The sequence below is a fragment of the Arabidopsis lyrata genome (genome assembly GCF_000004255.2).
Source record: "Arabidopsis lyrata subsp. lyrata unplaced genomic scaffold ARALYscaffold_6, whole genome shotgun sequence".
Taxonomy (NCBI): domain Eukaryota; kingdom Viridiplantae; phylum Streptophyta; class Magnoliopsida; order Brassicales; family Brassicaceae; genus Arabidopsis; species Arabidopsis lyrata.
In genome coordinates, this window is record NW_003302550.1 from 3,430,605 (window position 1) to 3,452,607 (window position 22,003).

The 22,003-nt window shown below is 38.5% G+C and overlaps 6 protein-coding genes and 1 pseudogene across 6 annotated transcripts; 6 read left to right on the top strand and 1 right to left on the bottom strand.

Moving 5' to 3' along the window:
• The first annotated feature begins 290 nt into the window (after positions 1-290).
• On the top strand, positions 291-1,530 carry LOC9307409 (GDSL esterase/lipase At5g08460). The gene is made up of 3 exons (XM_021022505.1): positions 291-652; positions 733-997; positions 1,131-1,530. Exons 1-3 carry the CDS (start codon positions 380-382, stop codon positions 1,349-1,351), a joined length of 759 nt encoding a protein of 252 aa, XP_020878164.1. The 5' UTR covers positions 291-379; the 3' UTR covers positions 1,352-1,530.
• A 133-nt stretch (positions 1,531-1,663) lies between these two features.
• Positions 1,664-6,391, top strand: LOC9307410 (peroxisome biogenesis protein 1). The gene is given in 16 exon segments (XM_021023767.1): positions 1,664-1,697; positions 1,789-1,980; positions 1,983-2,071; positions 2,173-2,208; positions 2,211-2,348; positions 2,430-2,548; positions 2,633-2,855; positions 3,172-3,265; positions 3,350-3,504; positions 3,725-3,946; positions 4,323-4,523; positions 4,842-4,967; positions 5,046-5,107; positions 5,348-5,465; positions 5,702-5,974; positions 6,068-6,391. Coding segments are annotated over 16 exon segments (2,121 nt in total). The 3' UTR covers positions 6,107-6,391.
• Positions 6,392-6,934: 543 nt separating this feature from the next.
• Positions 6,935-8,626, top strand: LOC9307411 (annotated as a pseudogene).
• Positions 8,627-9,101: 475 nt separating this feature from the next.
• LOC110227633 lies at positions 9,102-10,960 on the top strand. Its single transcript, XM_021022500.1, has one exon. The coding sequence runs from the start codon at positions 9,521-9,523 to the stop codon at positions 10,562-10,564; it is 1,044 nt and encodes a 347-aa protein (XP_020878159.1). The 5' UTR covers positions 9,102-9,520; the 3' UTR covers positions 10,565-10,960.
• Positions 10,961-12,189: 1,229 nt separating this feature from the next.
• Positions 12,190-13,487, top strand: LOC110227632. Its single transcript, XM_021022499.1, has one exon. The coding sequence runs from the start codon at positions 12,230-12,232 to the stop codon at positions 13,349-13,351; it is 1,122 nt and encodes a 373-aa protein (XP_020878158.1). The 5' UTR covers positions 12,190-12,229; the 3' UTR covers positions 13,352-13,487.
• A 64-nt stretch (positions 13,488-13,551) lies between these two features.
• On the bottom strand, positions 13,552-17,411 carry LOC9309434 (putative pentatricopeptide repeat-containing protein At5g08490). Its single transcript, XM_021022491.1, is given in 2 exon segments — positions 13,552-15,110; positions 15,113-17,411. Coding segments are annotated over 2 exon segments (2,547 nt in total). The 5' UTR covers positions 17,157-17,411; the 3' UTR covers positions 13,552-14,607.
• Positions 17,412-17,581: 170 nt separating this feature from the next.
• LOC9309435 (cleft lip and palate transmembrane protein 1 homolog) lies at positions 17,582-21,166 on the top strand. The gene is made up of 12 exons (XM_002871296.2): positions 17,582-17,885; positions 18,071-18,217; positions 18,303-18,417; positions 18,518-18,612; positions 18,723-18,826; positions 18,937-18,974; positions 19,342-19,577; positions 19,751-19,844; positions 19,925-20,115; positions 20,257-20,476; positions 20,571-20,738; positions 20,843-21,166. Exons 1-12 carry the CDS (start codon positions 17,667-17,669, stop codon positions 20,986-20,988), a joined length of 1,773 nt encoding a protein of 590 aa, XP_002871342.1. The 5' UTR covers positions 17,582-17,666; the 3' UTR covers positions 20,989-21,166.
• Positions 21,167-22,003: the final 837 nt, after the last annotated feature.

Sequence of the window (22,003 nt, forward strand, 5' to 3'; positions counted from 1 at the left end):
AAAAGAGCTTGTGGTGATGAATACTCACCGGTTTTTGTACTACGCCGGTGAAAAACGGCTTTTGCCGGAACTGTCTTATAAGTCAGACTTGAGCCTCGAGATCAGAGAAGGAGAGTAGCGTTTGTGTTTCTTGATATTTGATTTGTACTATGCTTTTTGTTAATAAGCACATGCATGGTTTTCGATATTGAAATTTATCTTTGGCTAAGTAAAAAAAAAAAAAAAACTGAATTGGGGTGCATGAAGTCCGCCGGAAGAGTTCAACCAATAAAACTAACGAAGAGTATTTAATGTCGAGTGACTTTGATAGGGTGCATGAAATGCTTTTGCCTACGAGATATGAGTATTTAATAACCCAAAAAAAACTCTAATAAATTAGATGTGGTTGCATGCATATGCATGGATGAAGGGAGAGAGATTTAGCATGGGAAGACAAGTGGAGAACTTCGAAAAGACATTAATGGAGATCAGTAGGAGCATGAGGAGAGAGTCAGTAAAAGAGTACATGGCAAAGTCATTGGTGGTGGTGTCATTGGGTAACAATGACTACATTAACAATTATCTGAAACCAACGCTTTTTCTCACTAGCTCCATTTACGACCCTACTTCTTTCGCCGACCTCCTTCTCTCCAATTCTACCACTCATCTCCTTGTAAGTCTGATTTAATTCATGCATCTTTTACCATTTTCTTTATTTCTCTATAATTCGAGTTTTATACATTTTTTGTTTAGGAATTGTACGGAAAGGGGTTTAGGAAATTTGTAATAGCCGGTGTGGGTCCATTGGGTTGCATACCGGACCAACTAGCCGCCCGAGCGGCTCCGCCAGGTGAATGTGTGGAGGCGGTTAACGAGATGGCTGAACTCTTCAACAACCGCCTCGTGTCGCTGGTGGACCGTCTTAATTCCGATAGTAAAACTGCTAGTGAAGCCATCTTTGTTTATGGCAATACCTATGGAGCCGCCGTGGATATCCTCACAAACCCTTTTAATTACGGTTAAGTATCTAGTTTATCTCTTGTATTTATTCGATCAAATGTTTCGTTTTAGCTAAGTTCATATATATATATCACGTTATTAAAATCCAATTATAAGTTGAAATGGATGGTTGTTTTGCATGTGGTTTATAGGATTCGAAGTGACGGATAGAGGGTGTTGTGGAGTAGGTAGAAACAGAGGAGAAATAACGTGTTTGCCACTAGCGGTACCATGTGCTTTCAGAGACCGACATGTGTTCTGGGATGCTTTTCATCCAACACAAGCTTTTAATCTCATAATTGCACTCAGAGCCTTTAATGGTTCCAAATCCGATTGTTACCCTATTAATCTTTCTCAATTGTCTCGTCTCTAAAAGAAAATGTAAAAACTCAACAAATCCTTCTCTTTTTGTTTATGTATTTTTGGGTTTTTGTTACTTTCCAATTTTGTAGACTTGTATGTAGTACTATTTCATCTTTCTTCTCATCATCTTTTTGGTGGTGATTTGGTTCCAATTTGAATGTGGATCTCAAATGATTACATTATCGTTAATTAACTGCAAAGATATACGTAAAAATTGAGTCAATCGAGAAATTGTAGAGCGTTTTCTATTATGTTTTTGGTTTCACAAATGGTACTTTTCATGCATAGTGATGACATAAAATGTTGCATATTTAGTCTATAGATGTATGTATACATCGTTTCTCTTTTTGTTACATGTAAATTTTCTTTGAACAGAAAAATAAAATTAACTAGCTTTTAAAGGGCCCAATTAGGAAATTAGACAAGCCCAAATATAAATTATTGAAGCCCAAAACGAGGCTAGCAATCAGACAAAAAAGATAAGCTTAGGAAATCGTACCTGTTTCGCAATCGGCCAAATCATCCTCTCCGACGTGATGGAAACAGAAGCGGTGGTTAGTACCATCGCCGGCGTCGACTGTTTCATTTCACTCCCTCGTCAATTACTACACGCGCTTCAATCCACTAGCTCCTCTCCTCTTCTCCGCTTCTCCCTGTCGAGCTCCGCTCCGGTGACCGCCGTTGGTCAGTTGCTTGGTCCGGCTCTAGTTCCTCCTCTTCTGCGATCGAGGTTTTGATTCCGTTTAGTCAAATCCAGTAATTTACTACTTTGTTTTGGAGTTCTGATTACTCTTCTTCTCCCCTGTTTTTGATTTTGATTCTTCCAATAAGGTCGCTCGAGTGTTTGCGGAAAGCATTTCGTTACAGTTGTTAAAGTTCGTGTTAAAGTTCGTGTTCTTCCTAATGTGCCCAAGGCTACTTTAGTAACAGTCGAACCAGAGACTGAAGATGACTGGGAAGTTCTTGAGCTCAATGCAGAACTTGCCGAGGCAGCTATACTTAGTCAGGTTTGTGACTCTAGCTATGTGAAATTAGCGTAATCAGTTTGCAAATGGTCTGCTGAAGGATTTTCAAAACATATGTTTCAGGTGAGGATACTACATGAGACCATGAAATTCCCTTTGTGGTTGCATGACCGAACTGTGATAAGGTTTGCAGTGGTTTCAACATTTCCATCAAAAGGGGTGGGTAAGACCATCTTTAATCCGCACTTTTGTTGTATTTTCGTTGTTTATACCATACTTTTCAAGTTTCTTCAGATGTGGTCTTAAGTATTGATTTCCTTGTGCAGGATTTTAGTATCCTGTTCTACGCTTGCCTTGGAGAAGGTTCAACACATCCATCAAGTCCTTTCTAGTGTAATAGCTGAGGGCTTGGAACATGCACCATCCGTCATCATTTTGGATGATCTCGATAGCATTATCTCATCGTCTTCAGATACCGAAGGAACACAAGCTTCGGTTGGGGTTACGATGCTTACAAAATTCCTAACAGATGTTATAGATGATTATGGGGTATGAACTCTTGAAAGATATCAGGTTTATCAGTTCCATTGTTTTCAAGTATTATATGCACGTTTATGATCACAATTATCTATGCATCACGAGTTACTTTCCAAAGTGTGGTGAATTTAATTATCTGAATGCAAGACTTCCTCCATGCGAAGACAAACGTCATTTCTCTTGATAGTCCGGATAACTGCTTTCACCTTTCTTATTAACGCATACAACATTAAGTGGTTCTTGGAACTTCTTGAATCCACTCTTCTCCAAGATATGCCTTTAGAGACTCACGTTTAGTTAACCAGTTATATTTTTGCTCACTCAACAGGAATACAAGAATAACTCTTGTGGAATTGGCCCACTTGCATTCGTTGCTTCTGTCCAGTCTCTAGAGCAAATTCCACAGACATTGAGCTCATCAGGTACAAACGTGTTATCTCTACCTGTTTTAACAATAATATTTCTAACAGAATCAGTTCATGTGACTATTCATTTGATATTTTCAGGACGGTTTGATTTCCATGTGCAACTGGCTGCTCCTGCTACCTCGGAACGTGGGGCCATACTGAAGCATGAGATACAGAAACGCCTTTTAGACTGTTCAGAAGACATATTGCTTGACTTAGCTGCTAAATGTGAAGGATATGATGCATATGACCTGGTATTATAAATTTTATATATGCTTTAAATTTGCCGTTGTGCTAAGACCAGAAAATACATTTGAAAGAAATGTTGACAGACTTTGGAAGCTGATACTATCTGTGATTTTCATGTTATATATTGTTTTTGTTCAAGCTTGCTATTTCGTTTTTAATTTGATTATCATTCTATCCGCGAATCTACAGTGTGCTCTCTTTAAATTCTCTTTTTTTTTCTTCCAGGAAATATTGGTTGATAGAGCTGTTCATGCTGCCATTGGCCGGCATCTACCTTGTGAATCAAATATATCCAAATATAATTTGGTCAAAGAAGACTTTACTCGAGCTATGCATGATTTTGTGCCTGTTGCCATGCGTGACATCACAAAATCCGCCTCTGAAGGTGGTCGTTTGGGGTGGGAAGATGTGGGAGGTGTGACTGATATTAAAAATGCTATCAAAGAGGTATATAAGTATGCTGATTGCCATATCTGATTTTGTTGCCCTCATTAAAATCTAAATTAGTGTGGGGTAGGAAATCTTGCCGATATTGTTATCCTTTTATAATTGCAACCAGGAAGTTTCTGTTACCTGCGTCTTTGTCTGCTGGCTTTTACTTATATCGTTGGATATCCTCTTACTGAAGTTAGGTCGTGAGAAACAATATTTCTGTAAGACCTGAGTTGATATAAGTTGAAATATCTTGGAATGAATCTGACGGAAATAATTCCACTGTGCTATATGAGAGCTACTAGTTATGCTAACAACTACAGTTTGAACCAGTTCTTATTTAGAGAGAGAATTTTGGATATGCAACTTATTTACTCTTTGCCATGTCCAGATGATTGAGCTGCCATCAAAATTTCCAAAAATCTTTGCAAAATCTCCTTTGCGTTTGAGATCGAATGTTCTCTTGTATGGCCCACCCGGTTGTGGGAAGACTCACATTGTTGGTGCAGCTGCTGCAGCGTGTTCCCTACGGTTTATATCAGTGAAGGGGCCTGAGTTGTTAAACAAATACATTGGTGCATCTGAACAAGCGGTAAGAATGACACCTTTCTTTGTTTTCCATCTTAAAGAACCTTTGAGATGATTATACTGCTTTTCAGTTCTTTAATGACGCATGCTTTATCTTTACTGTTGATTTTTTTTTATTCTTCTGGGTTACTTGCTTAGTCTTTACCTTGTATTAAACAATAGAATGGTAAAGAAATCTCTGAGAATGTTTCTAGAGAAAAGTTTTCAGACAGCTTTGTTCCTTTTAACTGTTATTCCTGCTAGTCTCTTTACCTAAAAAATCTGAAAAATGTTATCCTTCAGGTTCCGCATATCCAATAATGAAAAAACACACTTCTTTCAGGTCCGTGATATATTTTCAAAAGCAGCAGCTGCAGCACCATGCATACTCTTTTTCGATGAATTCGATTCAATTGCTCCCAAGAGAGGACATGATAATACCGGTGTAACTGATCGAGTTGTTAATCAAGTAAGTTACTTCAAAGTCTGTGCATATTCGATACACGTAAAGTTCAAACATCTCATATCATATTTTTCTTTTGCGTAGTTTTTGACAGAACTGGATGGAGTTGAAGTTCTAACCGGTGTCTTTGTATTTGCTGCAACCAGGTATTCACACCCGAATAAGTCTATCTTGCATATCATATTTTGTGTTCAATGTATCACAGAATCAACAGCAAACGGTGGATTCTTCTGAGTTGATAGTTAATAATAAATCCAATATATGATAGGAGCCATTAACGTTGAAGCCTGTTCTCAGTCCTCAATTTATGTTAATCATTATATACAAAAGATGGATATATGACTTGATGGATATATGACTTGATGGATATATGACTCAATTAACAGTAGACCAGATCTACTTGATCCTGCACTCCTAAGGCCTGGCCGGCTTGATCGTCTTCTTATGTGCGACTTTCCTTCCCCACCAGAACGATTAGAGATTCTTACAGTTCTTTCTAGAAAGGTTAGTACTCTGAGTTACATCATTTATGCTAATTATCTTTTTTTTCCCCTCAAATCTCATGTAAAGTATGTATGTTACATATCTGAACAACCATTAACTAGAATCCTCTATGGCTAAGCCATTCCCATCAGATTCTGGCATTCATATGTTGGTCTACGTAGACAATATGTAAATTAGATTTATCTATATATATATTACAAGTTAAAATGACAAAAAATCTTTCTGCATTTCTGCAGCTTCCAATGGCTGATGATATTGACTTAGAGCCTATAGCTTTGATGACTGAAGGCTTCAGTGGAGCTGATCTTCAAGCTCTTCTCTCAGATGCGCAACTTGCAGCTGTACACGAGTATCTGAACAGAGAAGATAAACCTGAGACTGGAACTACGCCAATAATAACCGATCCTCTTTTGAAGTCGATCGCTTCTAAAACTAAACCATCAGTCTCCGAAACCGAGAAACAAAAGCTCTATGACATATATAGCCAGTTTCTGGATTCAAGAAAATCGGTATCTCTCTCCTCTCCACCATAATTTCTCTTCACTCTGATACAAACCCAGTAGTTGATTACTAACAACATCAAAATCTTCTTTTGCTTGTAGTCAAGAGAAGCAAAGGGCAAAAGGGCAACCTTAGCATAATCAAAGGTATTACAAAGACAAAAAAGAATGGTTACATTGTAGAAATCACATGAAGATGTAAAATTTGCTTTATGCTGAGTGTTAGCATTATAGTTAAAAAGTAAAAAAAATGGTTGAGGTTTGGAATAAAGATAGTTAGTGAGCCATATGGTAAGTTCTACAAAATTCAAACGACTATAAACACCTCTACAGTAATAAGATTCATAAATTTGTTTTAGTAGTTTTGGAATTTTAGAAGCTGTAATATTTTTATAAAAACAAGATATGAAGATTGTATTCAAGTTCCTTAATTTTGTATATGGAATGTAATAAAACCGCATACAAAAGAGTCAACTATTATCGTGCAACAAAATTTGTTAGTCCAAAGCAAAAAAGGAAAAGATACGACGCCGTATTGGTAACTCACAGGTAAAGATTGTTGCCTCCTATCTTTGACAATGCCAGTGAATAATGTTGTTAATTGTTATGGCCATAACTTGAAATGAGTCAACAAAACTATCGGCAGTTAAAGAAACTGTCATAAGTTCAGTTAATAATATCTCATCACATTCACATTCACATTCAATAGAGACAGCCAAAAAAGAAAAAAAAGAAACCGACTGGTTTATAAATTGGGCGGGGGAGAGAGGTTGCTGTGACGTCTCTCTCTACCCATCTCCTTAACCGAAACGGCATGCATTTCTTCCTTCTTTAACTTCCTTTCTCCATTCCTTCACGACAAGAATGAAATAAACTCATCACAAATTATGTCATTTTGATGTTTGACCAAACAAACTAAGTTATATAAACAAAATAATACAAGTTTTTTTTCTCTGATAAAAACCCAAACCCAAAAACGGTTAAGAACAAAGGGATAAAAGAGTCCTTTTCCTCTTTCCTCTCCATATTCTTCTCCTGATTTTCCTCTTTTCATTTTCTTCTCTTTTCTGGTAATATGAACAAGTTCTGAGCTGTGACCATTAGACCAACAACAGTCTTTATATCTTCTTTTAGTTCTTTCTCTCTCTTTTATTTCATTCAAAAAAACCGGCATTCTCATTCGATTTTATCTCCACTTGCTGCCTCGGCTTGCTCTTCAGGTATGTCTTTGGTCCTTTTTTCTTCATTCTCTGTGATTCTGTAGGGTTGCATAGAACAGATACCCAAAAGCTAGAGATATAACTTTGGTTACCAAATCGTAAAATGAATGCTACATAGAAACTTTTATAAACAGTTCTCTCATCATATAAACAAGTAACCACCATAAAGATGATGATGAAGAAGATAGATATAAGTCATGAAAAACCCTCTTCATTGTCATTCCCACAATTAGTAATAGCACCAAACTTCGACATAGATATTTGAGTATACAACAAGTCAAAGCAAATTCAGGAAAAGCCAAATTTTTATTATTTTTTCCACGGATACATTTAAGAATCTAGTGCTCTTTTTAAAATGGTGAGGTTTGAGTACACGACTACCTCATCTGTTGTATCTGTAGCTATTTATGTTTTGAGTTGCTTGTTTTTGAAATATTATGCATAGGAAATCGTTAAGAAATATCAAATCTTGGATTACAAGAAGACTTGTGAGTATTTTTACCTTCCATCAATCTCATCTCTGAACTCACATGAAGTTGACATTCCTCGGTTCTCTTGATGGGACTAAAATCTGAAAAGTCACCTTCATGTTTGAATATATTTCATCTTCTCATCAGCTGAACAAACGGTAGTTTTGTTGCAGGTCAGAGGACAAAAATAGGTGTAAATCAAAGCCTGTTTTGTCAGAGAAGGACTTACATATGAATAACAAAGGGAGTCAGAACGTTGCAACCTGCAAGCCTGTCACTACATTTGTCCAAACTGACACCAACACTTTCAGAGAAATTGTGCAGCGCTTGACAGGTCCATCAGAGAACAACGCTGCAGCAGCAACACCAGAAGCAACAGTGATAAAAACCGCCATACAAAAGAGGCCGACTTCAAAGCTCCATGAGAGAAGGCAATGTATGAGGCCAAAGCTTTAAATTGTCAAACCACCTCTAAGCTTTAAGCCCACTGGTACGACACCATATATCATCTTTTAACAAGTCCAGTGGGCACCCCTTCTTCATTGTTCTCTAACTTGTCCTTGATAGAAGGGGAGAAAGCAGAACCAGATAGTTGTACAACAAACATCGAAGAAGAGGAGAAAGCCATTAAAGAGAGACGCTTTTACTTGCATCCATCGCCAAGGTCTAAACCAGGGTATACAGAACCAGAATTGCTTACTTTGTTTCCTTTAGCATCTCCCAATTCGAGTGGCAAACCATAAACCCGACAGATTAATCATAAGCTTGTTCTCTGCCTACTACCCCCAAAGATTATGTACATTTAGAGTTTCACAACAATATTATAATTGGAAGAGGAAGATTGTTCGCTTACATTATCTCACTCAAGATATGTCTCTGTAAAATATGTGCAATGTCCTTGTGTAGACCATCATGATCTAGCTTTGCAGCTTTTTTCATCTATTAAAACACCACAGGCTCTTTCATCTGAAGATATAAAGCATTCACTAAGTCAAAAATACTGTCTCTACGAGGGTGAGAACAATCTCCAGACACAAAGACATTCCTTTGCCCATCCACTTCTAGCCAGCTACATCCTGCTGGCTTTTTCATTTCCCTTTTCTTCATTAGGTTTCTCAACTCCATCACGCCTTCCCATTTAGCATCTGCAGCATACATATTCGATATGAGAACGTGGTTTCCGGTGTCGTCAGATTCAGCTTGCAAAAGATGATTTGCAACTGAGTGCCCCAGATCCATCCTATTATAGGTTGTACACGCCCTTAACAGTTAAGGACTCTGAGATTGTCTGGTTTATAAGCTTAAATATGGTGTAAGATCAGCCAGTTTTTACTCAGATTGTGACTATATGCAGTCTGTAACAAACTCAAGGTTCATTAATTAGAAAATGGAGTTGATATTGGATCCAGTTTGCTAAAAGAGTCTTTTTGGTCACACTACAAGAGAGATGACATGAGAGTAGATACCTAAATTTTAGGCCTATTCTTGACTATTGAAATTTAGAAAGTAGAAATTTAGTAAACTTTAATAAACGCAGGTAAAGCCATTGTTGCCAATATAGATTGGTGATATGAAACCATATTCTAAATATGATCCTTGATCAAATGTTTATAAGAAATGGTAAGCATATATTTGGATTGAAAAAATTGTAATTAAGATTGTGTTTGAGTTTGACCATAATTGATTCAGAGATGGAAAGCTTGGTGGGCAAGTCCCTTATTAATTTGGAAATGGAAAACTTGACGAGCAAGTCTCTTCCTCTGTATAAACGGAGCGTTTTAGGTGGAGAAGAGATGTGAACTATTGTCAATTAGGTTTTTTTTTTCCCCTCCTTTTTCACTCTCTTGCTTTCCGCTAAAATATTCATGTCTCTGCTTCTCAATCAGCCTTGGAAGCTCTGCCTTCGTAAAACTGTGTTGGTTAGATCCTCTTCACTGCAAAGCCCCCCTTGCTACATCATTGGCACTAAACCTTGTGGAGACGATCTGGGAAAACTCATTATTATGAATGCTAATGAAAGTAACCGCACTCATTTAGAAAAGAAGGTGCCTCTAGAGCTGATGAAGGAAAGGGCTACGATTGGTTCATCTCATGGCTGGGTAGCAACTTTGAAGGACGACGGCATATTGCGTCTCCAAGACGATCTAAACCCTGTTGCATCGGATACAGATCCGAAACGCATTTTGCTGCCTCCTCTTGTAACTCTGCCTCATTGCCAAACTCAAATGGTCACCAACGTGGCAATGTCCTCATCTTCTCCTGAGGATGAGGAATGTGTTGTGGCTGTCAAGTTCTTGGGACCTCAGCTCAGTTTTTGCAAACCCGCTCAAAGGAACCCCGAGTGGATCAACATTAGAATCGAAGATCCCTGCTTCTTCTCCTCCCAAGTCATGTTTTCCAAGAAAGAGGACATGTTTCGCATACTCGCATCTGGAGGCCACCTCATTAGATCTTGGGATCTCCGTACAAACCCCAAGTTGCACGAGGTTCAATTTCGAAACCTTCCTAACACCAAACCTGAGCTTCTGGATTCGTGCTGCACGACCGAACACTTAGTGGAGTCACGAGCCACGGGTGAAACTTTCGTGGTTAAGTGGCACAGGAAGGCTGCTGACATCATCAACGGCACTGCCCAAATGAAAACAGAAGCCTTAATGGTCTTCAGGCTAGACGAAGAAGGAAACGCTGTTTGCACTCGAGACATTGGAGAGCTCTGCATTTTCATCTCAAAGTCTGAACCTTTCTGTGTCTCTGCCAGTTCCTTTCCCGGCCTGCTCCCCAACACCGTCGAAATCTTTGATGTCGATGAAGCCGGTTGTGTCAATCTGGCTGGAGGCAAATACATTGGTGGAAATCCTAAACGCGGATTTGTGGCCCCTTACCATATTCCACCTCAAAATATAGACTAACTACTGAGTAATGAGTATGTATTTGATCTTATTAAGCCTTGGAAACGTGAAATGTATTTTTATCTTATTACTTGTTGAAGACCAGGATGGATTTTAAATTTTTGTTCCCACCATAGATACAAGTGAATACAGAGACATAGGAACCAAAGCCATCGAGCCTCTCCAGGAGCCTTCTTGTTCGGATATAGTGTGCACATCAGATGTATAGAGATACCAACACTTGTTCTTCCAAACCCCTTCATATCCTCTCTCCTTGTCTTCTGCTTCTTGCTCGAGACATCTTGACTATGATCCACAAACAAACATGATGATCACCGAAAATAATGTTGAGGTTCTACACTAGTTTCTCACAAGAAAGAAATCTATAACACGGAGCACGAACAACAAAACTATAAAAGCAACCCGGCAAAAAACAATTGTAAGTATGAAAACGGTTGGTCTTGTTAGTTTAAGATGAAACGCAACGTTTCGACGCTTTGTCGTCACCAGAACTGGTCCTACTTGCAGCTCAAAACGCCGTTTAACTCGCAACCATCTTCGGCCTCGTTGTCAATTACAAGACCTAAAGGAAGTGCAGATGAGAGAGAATGGTTTTAACTTCGACGAGGATTCTCTAAAGCCAATTGCAATTTCATATAACACCGGTCGAACCGTAATTTGGGTCCGGTTATAAAATAACCCAGTCATGGACCCGGTTTTTATTGGCTTTGGCCTCTCTGCACTTCAAATTTGTTTTAACTTTTAAGTTTTAACCTTGATCCGACAAGTGAACAAGGCGGATTTTAACCGACTTTTATTGGCTTTATTATCTCCTAATAAATTGGAACGGTTTACTGTTGGACCGGTGGTCTAAAAGCTGCTTTAATTCTCTCGAGTCATCAAAATAAATACTGTTTGTTCGATCGAGAAACAAAAGAAGCAGAACATATGTTATTTACAAATGATCTGTTATGTTACAAAAATGATAAAAAGGAGGGCAAACAACAACACCTTGTCACCTTGACAGTTGACGCCACACAATAAATTGTCACAAATATGACTACGATACGATTGGTTATCTTAGTGGTTGGGTATCTTATTGGGCTTGAATTGGGCCTACGAGTCCAAGTTTAACTTGGCATTTTGTTTACCGTTTTGCCATATTCGACAATGATATTTACTGGATCGTTTCGAAAGTAGTAAAATGTTCTGAATAGCGCCTTTCATTCGCTGTAAACACAGATCATAATGGTCAAAGACGCTACTTTTTTCTTTTCAATGAGGAGAACTTTTGACTTGCAAGGAAAATATTTGAGACCACCAAATACGGGAAATGTTAAGGATAGCTTTACCTTAATATATACACTATGAAAAAACGTTGGCTAAGATCAAACTCATTGGCAAGTACATTGGTGATATGAAGCCATATATTATAATTTAGAATATGATCCTTGATCAATTGGTAAGCATATATTTGGATTGAAAAAATGGTAATTAAGATTGTGTTTGAGTTTGACCATAATTGATTCAGAGATGGAAAACTTGGTGGGCAAGTCCCTTCCTTATATGGATATGGAAAACTTGGCAAGCAAGTCTCTTCTTCTATATTTATGGAGGATTTTTAAGATGTGAACATTAATTAAGTGCTTGACAAAATATAAATTAGGTTTTTTGCTAACAACATTCATGTCTCTGCTTCTCAATCAGCCTTCGAAGCTACCTGTGGTGGTTAGATCCTCTCCTCTTGGCTCCAATGGCTTCTCGTCTTCCTTGCTGCAAACCCCTCCTTGTAGCATCCTCGGCGTTGTTCCTTGCCATTGGGATTTCGGTCAACTCGTGATTTGGAATGCTAATGATCGTTGCTTGACTTATACGAAGAAGAAGGTGTCTCTGGAGTTGACGGATCAAAAAAAGACGGTTTTGATTGGGTCATCTCATGGCTGGGTAGCAACTTTGAAGGATGACGGAAGAGTGCGTCTCCAAGACGATCTAAACCCGGTTGCATCGGATACAAATCCGAAACACATTTTGCTGCCTCCTCTTGTAACTCTGCCTCATTGCCAAACCCAAATTGTCACCAACGTGGCAATGTCCTCATCTTCTCCAGAGGACGAGGACTGTGTTGTAGCTGTCAAGTTCATGGGACCTCAGCTTAGCTTTTGCAGACCCGCTCAAAGGAACTCCGAGTGGATCAACATCAGAATCGAAAACCCCTGCTTCTTCTCCTCCCGAGTCATGTTTTCCAAGAAAGATAACATGTTTCGCATACCCGGATCTGGAGGCCACCTCATAGCATCATGGGATCTCAGTTGTTCACACAAGCAGCACAATATTAATCCCAAGTTCCACAAGTTGCGATTTGAAAACTTTGCCGAGCTAACGAAGACCAGACGCGAGCGTATGCATTCGTGTTTCACCACCGAACACTTGGTGGAGTCACGAACAACCGGTGAAATGTTTGTGGTTAAGTTGTACAGGAAGACCGTTGACATCATCCACCCTGTTCTTCCCCGATTGAATACACAAGGTTTGAAAACACTAGGTTTAATGGTTTTCAGGCTAGACGAACAAGGAAACGCTGTTTACACTCAAGACATTGGAGATCTCTGCATTTTCATCTCAAGGTCTGAACCTTTCTGTGTACCTGCTAGCTCCTTTCCCGGCATGTGCCCTAACCGCGTCAAAGTCTATGATTTCCACGAAAGCGGAACTATGGATCTGGCTAATTGGTCCATGGGTAGTAGGAATGCTACATTATTCAAGGCCCCTTACTATATTCCACCTCAAAATATTAGTTCGGAATTCTGAGTCTTGTCTTTTCTCTTGAACCTATGAATGGAGATCTCTGATGTGTAAATTCCTTTGAGGTTTTTCTTTTGTTGAGTTGACTACTATATTCTCTTGGGATCTTTTTGTTGCTTTTCAATATGAACAAGTTACAACTGAGCACTTGTGTGATCAGATCAGGTGACATGAATCTGAATTGTATTATTGTGATATATTCTTGATAGTCAAGGAACGATCATTATGTCATTTCTCTCGGAGTTACATGGTTGCAGTTATGTACATGTTATTTCGACAGCACAAAATCATGACTGAGACGGATATTTATATAAATGGATTGGAAAGAGAAGAGATAAATTAATTAGAGTCTAAAAAAGTGACAAAAACTCCACTGGCTTTTTACTGTGGGCACAACTGAGTGAGTGAGTCCGTGGGTGTGAAATCAAGGACTTATCTAACTCAAGTCCGTTGTTGTTGTTGTACAGTTTGTCGAATAATCCATCTGTTTCAGCTATTATAACATCTCCAGGAGCGACAGCAACCCTGAAAACCTGACCTGAGCTTGGCAAATCGCGTTTTCTTCCACTCTCCTGCTGATAGGTGAAGTTGAAGTCATGTTGTTGAACAGGGGAACGGAAAACTGTAATGCCCTTCACGGACAACCATGAACCCGCTGTCCTAAGTTGATTATATGAAGTCCCTGGTTGTAGGCTATGATGCGAGCCGTTGAAGACCCTTGTGACTTTGTGCAAGTATGAGTTTTTTTCCAATACTCTGGCTGGATCAATCGAACTTTTAGGCTCATCTTGGATTACATTCACTGAGTTAGACATAAGCTCGCGAGAATAGTAACCTGCATCGATACCGAGCTCTGCCCTCTGCTACACCAATGCTTGCTCCTCTGCACAGATAAAGTGTGCATCCGCTCCCCCCAGTCACCTCTTTATCAGGATGCGGTAGATAACACGACCCCGAGACAAGCTTTAGAGGCTTAGTACATAGCTTAGTCGCTACTGAATCAGAAGAATATCTAATCTCTTCCTCAGTAACAGAGTTCTCTAAAGAGACATCTGGCGCATTCCCAGCTGATAATCGACTAAAGAGTGAGCTATGCAAGCCTCTAAATCCCCATCCACTTCTTTGAGGATTCAAGTAGATCCATCTCACTGCACCTTTATAAGCAAATACCCATAGATTGTAGATTTTTCCTGGTGATCTTCTCCTCTGTGGCTCTGTATTGAGGTTTTTGTACGATGGGTATGTTTCACAATTTTCATCGATTAAAACACCACAGGCTCTTTCATCTGAAGATATAAAGCATTGACTAAGTCAAAAATACTGTCTCTACGAGGGTGAGAACAATCTCCAGACACAAAAACATCCCTTTTCCCATCCACTTCTAGCCAGCTACATCCCGCTGGCTTTTTCATTTCCTTTTTCTTCATTAGGTTTCTCAACTCCATCACGCCTTCCCATTTAGCATCTGCAGCATACATATTCGATATTAGAACATGGTTTCCGGTCTCGTCAGATTCAGCTTGCAAAAGATGATTTGCAACTGAGTGCCCCAGATCCATCCTATTATAGGTTGTACACGCCCTTAACAGTGTTCCCCATATATTTGCATTGGGTTCAACTGGCATCTGTGTGATGAAAGAATATGCATCATCAAGTCGACCCCCTCGAGCAAGTAGATCTACAGCACAAGCATATTGTTCCATTGTAGGTTTCATACCGTGAACTGCCCTTATTGAGTCATATATTTGCAATCCATCCTGTATAATCCCGCATGACAGCATGCAGTCAACAGAGTAGTTATGAAAACATGATCGGGCTTTATGTTTGAGTCAATCATATGAGAGAAGATCATAAGTGCTTCCTTACCCCTACCATGTACAGCATACCCAGCTACCATAGCAGTGAACATAACCAGATCTCTACGAGCATCTGACTGGAAGACAGAATATGCATGCTTCAAGCTGCCACATTTAGCATATACATCTAGTAGAGTCCCCTTCAGGCGGATATCACCAAGTCTGCCTCTAATAATATATCCATGACATTGTCTTACTAGATGCAGAGAGGCTAGCTGCGCACAAACAGGAAGGAGATTCATTATAGTCACAGTGTTAGGCCTCATTCCTCGAGCTTGAATCTCACGGAAAACACCAATGGCTTCATTAGGGAAACAACTTTCAGCATAGATACGAACCATCAAACTCCAAGTGGTGAGATCAGTAGTAGACATCTCACTGAACAGCATCTGAGCATCATCATGACTTCCACTATTAACATATCCTGATAACAATGAGTTATAGGTAACCAAAGTTCTCCTCTCTGATAAACCCTGAAAAATCTTATGAGCGTATTCAACATTACCACATTTGGCATATGCATCAAGCAATGCATTACCAAGCTTGGGTTCCTCTTCATTGTGTAAAAGACCAGCCTTAACTGAGTACCCATGAACTTCTTTTACTTTACCAATTCCCTGTACATTTGTGCAGAACTTGAGTAGGCTTAAAATAGTAACAGAGTCAAGAGTGATTGCTTCGTTAAATAAGTGGTGCAAGAGATTCAAAAATTGAAACTGCTTTGGACTGTCTGCAAAGGCATCAAGTATAGCATTCCAAGATATTATATCCTTCATGGACATCAGTGAAAAGGCCCAATATGCTGCACTCGTGTCACCAAATCTTGCATAGAAACTAATGAGAGCGTTACCAACTGATGTATCCTCCAAAAGGTAAGAATGGCGCAAAATATAACTGTGGATCTCTTTCCCACAGGTCAAGTCAGTTAACTGCGCACAGACAGGAAGGATGCTGAGAATAGTTACTGGATCAAGAGAAACATCCCCCTTTTGCACCAAGTTGTGAAATAACTGCAATGCTTTAAGCCACTCATGATTTGATGCATAACCGGCTATGACAACGTTCCATGAAACCAGATCTTTGGAACCCATCCTCGTAAACAATGAGGCTGCTTCTTCTATTCTTCCGACTCTCAAATAGAAACTCACAAGTGAATTACATACAAAAACATGGGTTTGCAACCAAGATCTCTGCACAACATAACTGTGAATCTGTCTACCACTTCGATATGCAATGTTCTTACCCATGGAAGCGCAAACTGGTAAAACATTTGCAATTGTTGCATAATTTGGCTCTGTAGGTTCTTTCAGCATTAGACAAAACGATCTAAATGCATCAGCCATCATCTTATTCTCAGAAAACCCAGCAATAATCGCATTCCATGAGACAACATCTTTGTCAGCTATATCATCAAATGCAGTAAAAGCATCAGGAATAATATACCCAAATTTGGCATACATGGAAACCAAAGCATTCCCCACAAGTGTATCTTTCTCTAAACCGGTTTTAATAATATAAGAATGCATACTTTTCCCATTGTATGAATCCCCAAGGCGAACACACACAGGAAGAAGAATCGCAAAGGTAACGGAGCTGGGCTTAGGTTCATCTGCAAAGTGCATTGCTTTGAAAAACCTCATCGTTTCACGACCACAAGAAACAGAAAGTCCAGTCAGAACAATATTCCAAACAACAGGATCAACACTGTCCATTTGCCTAAACATCTTCTGGCAATCATCCATTCTCCTGCATTTCGCATACATGTTAAGAACTGACTTCGAGACCTCAGTGCAGGCTATATGACCAAGCTTGAACACGCAACCGTGCAGAGCCCTCCCTGATGTGAGCTCAGACACTGAAGCACAAGCTTTGACAACATCCAAAAAAACCCTGTGATCAGTTCCAAAACCAGACAAAAGTCTGAAATTCTGAACAAATTGCCGTAAAGGTACCATCTTTCCCCTAAATATCCCAGAAACGTTCCTTTATCCACAAAATCCACGTTACATTGGATCAGACATTTTCACAAACACCTGATATGCAAGAACGATTTCCTACCCTTGTAACACTCTAGTCTAGAAATAAGCGTTGTCCATATGTAACAGACATAGAGAAACTGATAAAGCAATATCTTTATCAAGTTCCTTAATTTATCAAGCAATAAAGGTGTCGCTCAGTCTCCATCTCTCCATCAAAGCAAGCGAGAGTTTTTTTTTTTTTTCTGAGTGAATTGAAAATTATGAATATGATTTAATTAAAACTGAAGGGCTAACTAAGAATATATTAATTTACTTTAGGTCCTTACGTGCAAATTTACGATTTTTATTCTCATTCGAATAAATAGAAAAAAAAAAAAAAATCCATAAATATATATCTCTCTCGTCGACTCTGCTTTACACATCTCACACGGTAAAGTTACATAGTTCAGCTTGAATCGGCACTGACGAAAGCATCTTTCTGCGAATATGGCGCCTCCGGCAAGTGAAACAGCTGCGGTGGTTGACGGCGGTGATGGGCAGCAGCAACGACAAGCTGGTGGGTTTGGGCAGGCAATTACCGGAATCATTAGAATCGCCGTCTTCTGCTACTTTGCTTCTAAGTTCTTTTCTCCGAAACAAAAACCATCGGATCCTTCTAAGCCTTCTCATCTTATGTCCAATCTCTTTCAGAGGGGAGAGCCCATGGTAATTTTCTGGTTAATTGTGTTGATTACTTGCTATTCGTTAATTCATGCAATTTGATTCGTTTCTCTCTTCTGAAATAAAGTACGTTATTTTTTATGGTCGAATCACAGAATTTTTCTTGTCTGAGTGTTTTTCCACTTCGGAGTGGTTTAGGGTTTTACTGTTTTGTGTTTTTGTTTTTCCAGGATATGTGGTTTTATCTTTCGGAGCATGAGAAATTCAATGACTTTGGCAATGAAGGTGCGCTTATTTGGCACGAGACAAACATACCTTATGCTGTGTGGAAGCCAGAGAGCACTAGGACCTTGTCAATGACATATTATCCATCCGAGGTAGTAGAAATTTGGGTTTTTTTTCATTTGCTTCCTTCGAGATTAATATATTTGCTCCATTGAATTAAGATGTTTGTTGTTCCAGGCACTGAAGAATAATGGAAGTCTGTATGCTCATGTCTTCTTTGCTCGATCTGGTTATCCTATAGATCCTAGTGATCCTGAATACCAGCCTCTTAACTGCTTTGGCAGGACACACCGTAAGACTTCCCTTTCCTTAGACAAACAACCTTTTTTACAGTTGTTGGCATTGAGATTCTTGTATCCGCTAAAATTGAATGACTCTTTTCACTATTTCAGCCGTTGCAACTTACTTGCCAAAGCGAAAAGCAGATAAGAAGAAGAGTCTGTTGGGAAATCCCAAAGACGATGATGAATCCAATGTTGAAGTTGAGGTATGTCTCTACAGAAACTTCTGATACGGAATTTTTTATATGTGTTTATGTTAATGTTTAGCCTGTGATGGCACTCATTCTTATGAACTAACACAAAGCAAACTTCGCAGGAGGTTGATGGTAAGGACTCGGATCTCAAGGATGAGGGACCTGTGGAATGGGTTTCCTACTGGAAACCAAATGTCACAATTAACCTAGTCGATGACTTTACTCGGTAAGTTAGTTAGTACTGATAACTGATAGATGAATAATGGATTTATTATGGTTCACTCTTAACATTTAATTTCGTAAGACGTTTGCTAATTGTTTTCGATTTCCGTACAGCTATCCACAGCATGGTGTACCACCAAACATTGATCCTTGTATCCTTTTATTTTATGATCTTCCTATGATTATTTGAGTTTTTGACAACTCTCTATACACATCTTTCTCTAACAATCAAAGTCACTAGCATGTGTATATCATCTTCCATGCCAATTTTACATTAGTTGGATTAAACTTGTTTGAAAATTCAAAATTCTCAAGGGCCAAACGTGAGTTTCTGGGTTCTTGGAAGTAGTGCCACATCTCCTTACTTCATATTTGTGCATAAATGCACAGAGAACCTATGCTTCCTAATTCTTTTTGCTTTTCTGTTAATCTTTGGAATGGGAATATATGAATATTCCACTTTGCCATGCTAAAGGTGTGATGGTCCATATCTGCTCTTTCCTTAACTTTTATTGGTAGACTTACTGGTGGAACCTAGTACAGTAAACTACTACCCTACAGTTTTCTTTAATGAGTTTTGGCTGCTAAGGGACAAGTTGATTTTAATCAATGAGACGGTCTCAGAGCTGCCACTTAATCTGGAAGTAAGCCCCATAAGCATGACAAAGTGGCAGCTGTTTCAGCAGATTGATCAGTCTTTTCAGATTCACCGTAGCTATGGAAGCATGCTTGATGGTGAATCTGACGAACTAAAGGTAATTCTGGTCCTTTATACCAAGTTGGCTTCATTTGCCATATAATATACAAGGATGTGCATCTAACGACTCTAACTAGGAATCCCTAACGTAGTATAGAGATGTGATTAATTGTTTTCTGTTAATCGAAGCTCGAGTGATTATGTGTTTGATGGTGTATAATTTACTTGCAGAGGGTGTTTTTGGAAGGAAATCCCTATCTGTTGGGTGTCACAATGTTTGTTTCGATGCTTCATTCTGTATTTGACTTCCTTGCATTCAAAAATGGTAAATACCTGAAAGAACATCTACTTTCCTAAAATGCCTCTTGAAATTAGCTATTGAATTACCTGTTACATTCCCTGCAGATATCCAGTTTTGGAACAAGAACAAATCTATGGAAGGACTGTCTGCGAAGTCTGTCGTACTAAACTTTATCTGTCAGTTTATCATCTTCCTCTACCTGCTTGACAACGACACTTCTTGGATGATACTGGCTAGCTCCGGAGTTGGTGTCTGCATCGAGTTCTGGAAAATAGGGAAAGCCATGCGGATTGAGGTACCATCTAATATGACACACAATTTGATCACTGAGTCAAGTATTTTTGTGCATGTGAAACATCATTCAAAAATCAGTGACATGTTCACCTGATGTTTTTTGCTTTGCATTTAATCCGTGGCAAACATTTAAACTTTCCAGGTTGATCGAAGTGGGATGATTCCAAGATTGAGGTTCCACGACCGTGAATCCTATGCAAGCAACAAGACCAAGGAGTATGACGACATCGCCATTAAATTCTTATCCTATGTGCTCCTCCTCCATGTTGTGGGTTTCTCCATATATTCACTTGCCTATGAACGCCACAAGAGCTGGTACTCATGGATCCTATCTTCACTAACGAGCTGCGTCTACATGTTTGGTAAAAAATCCTTCAAAAGTATCTTAGACCAGCTCAAAACTCTCTTGTGGTTGATTCAATTGAGTCGAAATCAATGTGTTTTGTGTTTCCACAGGTTTCATAATGATGTGTCCTCAATTGTTCATCAACTATAAGCTGAAGTCAGTAGCACATTTACCATGGAGGCAAATGACATATAAGTTCCTCAACACAATCATCGACGATCTCTTTGCTTTTGTCATCAAAATGCCAATGCTGCATCGCATTTCTGTCTTCCGAGATGGTGAATACAAATCCATCTTCCCTGAGTTTATTGATACATGTCTGTAGGACAGTTTTGGAATTCACAAAAATTAGTGATGATCTAATTTGGTGTTGTTGTTGCAGATGTGATATTCTTAATATACTTGTACCAGAGATGGGTTTATCCTGTGGACAGAACACGTGTCAACGAATTTGGTTTTGGAGGTGAGGATGAGTCTGTGGATACAAAGAAGATCTCTGACCAAGAAGATGACAAGAAAACAAACTAATTAGCTTTGTGCTTTTGTTCTTTCAAACAATTTTTGAGTTGTTTTTGGTTCTGCTTTACGAAGTTTTGTTTATGCTATTTGTATCCAAAAGGAATTTCGTTTTGATTTATATCTCTAGAAAGTTTTGTTGTTAATACTTAACTAGATCATTGCACGTATGTATGTGCGGGGTTTCATATTTTAAAAATTTTTTAACAAATTTTAATTCAGTATAGATTATTTTGTTGTTTTTAACTTTTTATGATATATATTTTAGTGCATTAGATCTGGATCCACATACGTGTAGAGATATATTTATAGAAATTTTTTTAGAGATTTAAAAATATAAAATATTTGTTGTGTTAGTGAAATTCGTAATAGTATAAATATTATAAAGTTAGAGTAATGAACAAAATTCAGTTGCGTTAATGCATAATTATATTTTAAGATCCGGACTAATTTAGTTGCAAAAGTTAACTGGTGTTACATTTTTATTTTTTTAACTAATCAAAACAGTTCTAACAGTTTGATTTTATATGTTAAATATGATATGAATTCGGTTTTAGTTTGGATTATTTCATGTATATTAGCTAGGCATAACTATTTTGGAACATGAAAATATCCCGTCCGGTATCTGTCATAAATTCTTTGTCCCATAATCTGTCACGTATACGTAAAATAAAAATATTATGGTCCTATATCTGTCATAAATAGAGTATGTGTAACTGAAAACGTATGTACAGGGTTACGTGTGTAAACAAATTTATTTTATATAGTGCTCATAACCCGAACTCATGTCAGTTGGGTATTTAGTTTGATTTTTAATATATGTTCCCCTCCCATCTCGTCTCGTAATTTCTATTTCCATTTTATTCCATTAAAATCATATTCCAAATTCTTGTTTGCTTACTTTTAAATACCATACAATATTACAATATATATTGTGAGTTTTGCGGATTAATATGTATACCAGTTAAAGTTACAAATATATTTAAACAAATTTATTAATGTTTCTAGCTAAATTTTGCATATTTTT